We start from the raw sequence: 7,185 nt of genomic DNA, 5'->3' as shown, positions 1-7,185 counted from the left end.
TAAAATAAATAAATGAAACATAAAATTGGGAAGCAATGTATCAGCTAACAAAAATACATTCCAAGATAGTTAATTTTTTTTGAGAAAAGACTTGAACGTCGAATAAATTTCGAAAAATTCTACATTAGGGGTCTATGGAAACCAAAAACATCGGTAAGTGGTCTACAAGGAAAAAGGTTTGAGAAACATTGGTGGTTATGCTTTCTGATTACTCATAGAATAGAGATTTGATCCAGAAATACTACACTTGTACATTTAACTTTATTTTAATTAACTAAAAAAATACAGTCTTATTTTTACAAAGTACAGCAATTAGTTACCATCATCAGGTTTTTCAACAAGTTTTTTATGTTTTACTTTATAATGGAACTCTAAAACCTTACTACTAATAAATGTTCTTTGGCAATGCTCGCAATCGAAGCTACCAGCGTGATTAAACCAGTGTATTTTCATATTAAACGCAGAAGTGAATGCTTTGTGGCAGTATTCACACTTATAGGGGTGGTGTCCGGTATGTGTGTACTCATGCTTCTTTAGTTCTCCTTTGGAAAAGAATGCTTTCCCACAAGATTGACAGTTGAAAGGCCGATGGCCAGTATGGGTTAATATGTGGCGTTTCTTGGCTGTCAAAGTATAGAAATCTCTGTCACAAAAATGACATTTATACTTGCGTTCTTTGGTGTGTTGTTTCATGTGGTAATACAACCCTCCTTTGTAATGAAAAGATTTTCCGCACACTGGACAAATACACATCGTTGAATTTTTGTTGTGGGTTTGTTCGTGTCCACTTAGCGTCGCTGCAGTTTTACACTCTTTTCCACAAATCTGACAAACATAGCTCGACTGACTATGTCTTGTAGACCTATGATAATTTCTAGAATTTCGGCTTTTGAACTTTTGATTGCAAATATCACACTTGAAAAAAGGCATCAAATGTGTTTTAACGTGGTAGTTGAGAAATTTTCTTTCTTTGAAAATTCTTGGACAAAATCTACATTGCAATAAAGACACTAACGACGTTTTTCCTTTGTCGTCTTTACCTAATCTGTATCCTTTGCCACAAACATCGACATGTTTTTGATATCTAGTTTTCGAACCATACATTCTTTTGCAAATACTACACTCGTACTGTAACTTTGCAGCTGACTGTATTAAATCATCATCATCTTCCAGATCTGCCGATGCCTTTATCGTATCTCTTGCCCCAGTGTCGCTACTGCATAAAATAATATAAGAATCAACGTCACATTCTTTATCCTGCTCATTTTCGGGTGATAAAACATCTGGTTCGGATACTTCCTTCGGACGTTCTAGAATCTCCAACACTGGAGGACCGACTGTTGGGCGCTCATATTTAGGACCAAAACTCGCCGATATCACTGTTCCGAGATTTCGTAAAAACCCGTTAAAATTAAGCTGATCACATTTTTGCTCCTCTACAATTACCAAGTCGTTTAAATTATATCTTGTTGAACCAGCGATTATTTCCACACACACTGGTAAATTACTCTTGTTTGTTTCCTTGCCTCCTGTAAGTTCAACAAGCACTTGATGAGATTCTTCAAAAAGTGTTTTAAAGTCGTATGCCACTTTTAGTATACCTAGACACATTGAGCATATGTATTGTGGATAGTTTTCAGGTACAGGTTCCTAAAAAAAATTATAAGTGTTTTAAATTTTAGCAAGACCACATGTAAAATAAACAAAATATTGTGAGAGACATGTATCAGAAAGTAAAGGAAACCGGGAAATTCCGCGCACGTGGGAATTCTGCGCATCACTATCTTGGCAACACGGCATAAGTATTTTAACAATCAACACAGCGCGCAGTCTCGTATTTGCTAGCTAACCACATGTTTGTACTATGACTAAATCCGTAGTGTTGGTTTAGATAAGGTCGCCGATTGTTTGTTTTTCAAGACATTGATGTAATTTTCAAATAATTTTTAAAAAGTGGTAAGTGCTTTTGTTATTAATTTGCATTAAAACTATTCCATAATTAGTTTGTATTAATTTAACGTACAAAACAATGCATTGTATTTAGTCGTTGACGAACAGTGATAACTTAAGTTAGGTTACTCACTTATCGGAATAACGAGCAGCTGCGTCGGGGTAATTTCACGCTGCGCGGTATTACCCCGTGTGAGAATTTTTGCTGATATAGTGTTTGTATTGCTTTTTAGATTCCAAAAAGCCCCGTGCTTATGTTCGGCAAACCGAAAGATCAAAATGGACAGAAGACGAACTAAAAGCTGCTATCACTGCTATACGATCTGGGCGAAAAACACGAGAAGTAGGTCGATCATTCAATATTCCAGAATCCACTCTACGTGAAAAACTCCAAGAGCCGCAAAAAAATAAAACATGACAGAAAACTAATTTTTAATGATGAACAGTATTCCACTATAGCCAACCATGTTAAAAAATTGGCGAATATGTATGTTTTTTGGAATCACACAAGCAGAACTAAGGTGTTTAGGATACCAGTTTGCTGAAACGAATAAAATAAAACACCGTTTCGACTCGATAAAGAAAATCGCTGGTGAAAATTGGTTAGAACTCTTTTTAAAGCGTCATCCAGACATTAGTGTTAGAAAACCGGAAGGTACCAGACAAAACCGCATTTCTACATTCAGTAAAGATGAGGTTGACCGATCTTTTAATAAACTGCTCACAGTTATGGAAGAGTTCAAATTGCCAGAGAGTCGAATTTTTAATATAGATGAAACGGGCATTTCTACGGTCCAGAAACCATAAAAAAGTTTAGCACCAAAAGGCCAAAGACAAATGGGATCCGTAATATCTTGGGAAAGAAGGGAAATTGTTACCATAGTATGCGCTGTAAATGATTCAGGACAGTCTGTCCCTCCTATGTTCATATTCCCTCGAATACATATGAATCCACAAATAATGATTGGAGGTTCAAGTTGAGTAATATACAGATGCTCAAAAAACGGTTGGATAAATGAAGAGTTATTTTTCGACTTGATAAAACATTTTTGTCAGCATATAAAGGCATCGAAAGAAGATCCAGTGCTTCTCATATTGGATAACCATGGGAGTCACAATTCTTTGCAGATTTATACTTACTGCAGATCACTGCAGTGCAGAAAACTGTTTTTGAGTAAAGCACCATTTATGAAGAGAAATGTGTGCCTTGTTGAGTAGGTCAGATATCTCATTATGAGCCTTTATGAGAGTTTGCGTCTCATTGGCCCCATATAGAATGTCATCTACATCGCAGCTTGTTAAGAGAGCATCAGAGGCCAGTGGGTAGTTGTTTTGATGAGTTTTAGTTAGGGAAAGGTCTATCAATATTGAATGCTAGTTTGTGTATTAATTCATAAATGTAAGCTTTCTCAAGTACCGTAAACTGGGGTAACTTTGCTCCACTTTTAGGAGTTATTAAAGAAATTGCGAGGAAAAGTGTATAAACTTTCTACTAGTATTATGTTTTTTTTTAATAACTGATGAAGAAGGTATACAATGTAATTATTGTATGGTATTTTTTATTTTAAAAATAATTAATTACAATTTTTTTTTTAATAAAAAGTGGAGCAAAGTTACCAATAGTGTGGGGTAACTTTGCTCCACCTCATAAAAGCATGAAATTTTGTATAGTAACATATAGTTGGAGCAAAGCTAATGGGTTGCTTATATTAATCTTACTCCAAAAATATTATTTGTGCAAAAAAAAACTAATAAAGAAGGCAGCGTATTCGGCTGAGTACTTCCTCAACATTCAGAGGAAATATTCCGCATTTTCGAAACCCTTCCTCTAAATTAGATTTGATTTGTGGATCAAGCAAGTCCATCACTTTTGACAATAATGGAGGAAAGTGTTGCTTCTGTATATTAGTGTTGCGGATGCCATCTTCAGTACTTTTCAAAACTGACAAAATTTTTCGTCAGGCTATTTTTAGGGGCTGAAAGAAAGCCACGTCTAGAGGTTGCGTCAAATGTTTACTGTTTGGAGGCAGACAAATTAAATGATTGTCGTTTTGACGACAGAGTTGAAGTGCATGTACTGTTATATGTGGAGAGGTTGTCGCATAGTAATACCTTTTTACCATTCAGCTTCCTAAACATAGGTACCAACTGAAATTCAGGCCAATCTGCAAAAATATTTGCATCCAACCATCCGGAACTGCTAGCGTTGTAACGGCATCCTTTTGGCCCATTCTCAGCCCAAGTAGTCCACATTTTAGCAGCCCGGTAATTAACATAGGGTGGTAAAAGTTCACCTTTGCCGTTTCCACAGAATATAATGGACACAGATGTCTTTGAAGTGTTTTTAATTAGTTCTAGATACTTGCAACCTCTCTTGACAATGACTTTCTTTTTGTCGGGATCAACAGTGAGATTAGTTTCATCACAATTCCATATATTTGTTGGAGCAACGCCGCCGAACTCGACTGCCAGATTTTCGAAAAAGCTTCTCAATACGTTTTCATCAACTCCTGCTCGTGCACGTTTAATATTTTCTGCAAAACGTTGGGAAATTTCAGGATGTCTCACCATAATTTTTTTGATCCAATCCTCTCCAGGGAAGTTATCCTTGAAAATTTTGACATCGCTTCCACAACGGTTTAAATAATTTTTGATAATGTTTCTCAGTTCCCTTGCGTTAATAGGGAATCCATACTCTCCCACATAAATCAGGCAATTGACAAATTGGTTTTCTTCGCCGGGAGTAAATACGTTTTGCTTCCCTGGCGTTTTGGAATGTTTCCCTTTCAGTTTATTTAAAATGGTCCTTCTTGGAATCTTATATTTTTCTTCTGCCCTTCTGTGTGAGATTTCACCTCTTCTTATTTCATTTAAACACTCTTGTAGGGTTTCTTGTCTATAGTCAGCATATCTGTAACAAAAATATATATTAAACATAAAATATATTTCGGGGTAACTTTGGCCACTTTTTTGGAGTAAAGTTACCCCGAGTCACCTGATAATTTGTAAAATTACGTTAGAAAAAGAAAAGTTTATCATTTGTTCATTTATAAGTCACAATTTAGTACAAAAGTTGATAAACAGTATACACTTAACGCATACACAAATACTTACTTGTGAGATAATAGCACAACTTTCTACACACACCAAATTTTATACGTAGTTTTTACCGAAGTTTTTACACTACCACCTTCTCGACTCGCTGTAGGCATGTAAATGGAAGAGCAAGACGATGCTGCACATGGGGAGACTTTGTCAATAGGCAACCAGTAAAATGGCGACCCGCGTTTTGTGAAGACTGTTTTTAAATCATAGGTAAATTAAAATGAAACTTTTCTTAGTAATGGAGCAAAGTTACCCTGGCAGGGGCAAAGTTACCCCTGTTTACGGTACTTACAAATATTGTCCTAAAACTGACTGAAGATGTACATGACTACCATACTAGGCAAAGGGGTACTTTTCGTACAGAAATAATGTGAACTTCTCTTGTACAAAGAAGCATGCTCAGTAGTATGAAAGAAAGACGACTAGGAAAATTTAAATTTGAAAAAACCTTTCTGTATTAACATAGATTACTTAATCAAATTTTGTAACTAAAAATATTTGATTTAAACTTTGTAAAACCATTGTTATTGTAGAAAATAAAACCAATGTAGCTATGGCTCTTGGTTTATTAATGTGTATGTAAATTAAAGCTTTATATTGTAAAGTTAATAAACTGGAAAGTAAAATTTCACTATTTATTATAGTGCCAAATGTTGAGTCATCACAATCAATACATTTACTTTATCAGAATAAAACAATGCTTTTACAGTCAAACTCTAAATTAAAATAAGGTATGGAATGAAGAAAATTCTAATACCAGTTACATGAAGACCCATACACTGAGAAAACATATTGTGCAAAGAACAATTAACATTTAGTGCAATGAAATGATACAGCAATTGCATAAAATAACTGGACAGCAAACAAATAAGAACTAAAAAAGGTTCACTCATTATACAAAATAAAATAAAACAAATTGCATTGCAAATTCTTCTTTATAATATGCTGTAAGTTGGTTAACCATATTGAAAAGAAAAGTAAATAAAAATAAGGTAGGAACTTTAATAGATTACGCAAACATAGACCAAATCAAACATATATGGTAATGATGGCAGCACATCACTCGCAATGAATGAATGAACTTAATTTTTATATCTTAAAAGAGACAATCAAAATCATTTATATGTTATAGAACAAATTTTCTCAACTATAGGTGGGCTAAATCAGTATTGTCTATTTAAATAATTATAACAAAGGATACAGGTTCCAGACCTTATCAAATACAATGGTTTCTAATACACTTATGACAAATAAAAAAAGAAAAAGATGTTTTACAAAAGAAAAAAAGAACAATTTGCAAAAACTAGTGTCCCAAAACTGTTTTGATTCAGAAAACACATCTTGATTTTGATGCAGAAACCTTTTTCAAAATAAAGGTTTATAAAAGAGGCACTTAACGAATGTGGTACTATGCTGTTTACAGTTTTTGAAGAAAAAAAATGACTAAAGCATATTATAAGTAAGTTAGATATCAATAGAAACTCAGTATTTTCATAAATTGGATAAAAATCTAGATAGTGGACAAATGATAATATGATCATATGATATTCAACTTTTCAGAAGTTTTTTATCTATGTGAACATTACCATAAAATTCAGCACTTTGTGAAGAATTTCCTGGACTGAAGTATCTGGATAAATTTGCTCATTAGTTTCGTTTTCTTCAGAGAGTGCTTCTTTAAAACTGCTATCTAAAGAAATCATTTGACTTGTTTTAGCCACACATACTCTACATAGAGAAGAAATCCAATCCATTTTCAAATAATAATCTTCCTAAAATTTTATCAAGATTTTTTATTCGTGTATATACTTATTTATTCAAAGATGTAAGGAATTTAAATTTATTAATATTATACTATTTTTTCCCTTACGAAATTTATAAACAAAAACAGGAATTATTTAGGGTTATGTGTATGTGTATATGTCAAAAAGTCAAAATAGTGATGATAGTGGTTATGGCTATGGTCATAGCAAAGAATATAGACGCTTATATTATATATATTATAAGCGTCTATATTCTTTGGTCATAGCAAAGAATATAGACGCTTATCTATCATAGATAAAGAATATATATTACTGCTTATCTATATTCATTGGTCATAGTATAAAAAAGAAACTATGGTTAGCAATA

General features: G+C 33.6%; 1 protein-coding gene across 1 annotated transcript; it reads right to left on the bottom strand.

Moving 5' to 3' along the window:
- Window positions 1–250: 250 nt before the first annotated feature.
- On the bottom strand, window positions 251–6,966 carry LOC140448357 (uncharacterized). The gene is made up of 2 exons (XM_072541444.1): window positions 6,642–6,966; window positions 251–1,650 (listed from the first exon to the last, which is right to left on the bottom strand). Exons 1-2 carry the CDS (start codon window positions 6,807–6,809, stop codon window positions 313–315), a joined length of 1,506 nt encoding a protein of 501 aa, XP_072397545.1. The 5' UTR covers window positions 6,810–6,966; the 3' UTR covers window positions 251–312.
- Between the last annotated feature and the right edge of the window lie 219 nt (window positions 6,967–7,185).

Source organism: Diabrotica undecimpunctata, chromosome 8 (assembly GCF_040954645.1).
Source record: "Diabrotica undecimpunctata isolate CICGRU chromosome 8, icDiaUnde3, whole genome shotgun sequence".
NCBI lineage: Eukaryota > Metazoa > Arthropoda > Insecta > Coleoptera > Chrysomelidae > Diabrotica > Diabrotica undecimpunctata.
The sequence above is the reverse complement of the archived record's forward strand: the minus strand, read 5'-3'. Positions and strand labels throughout refer to the sequence as shown.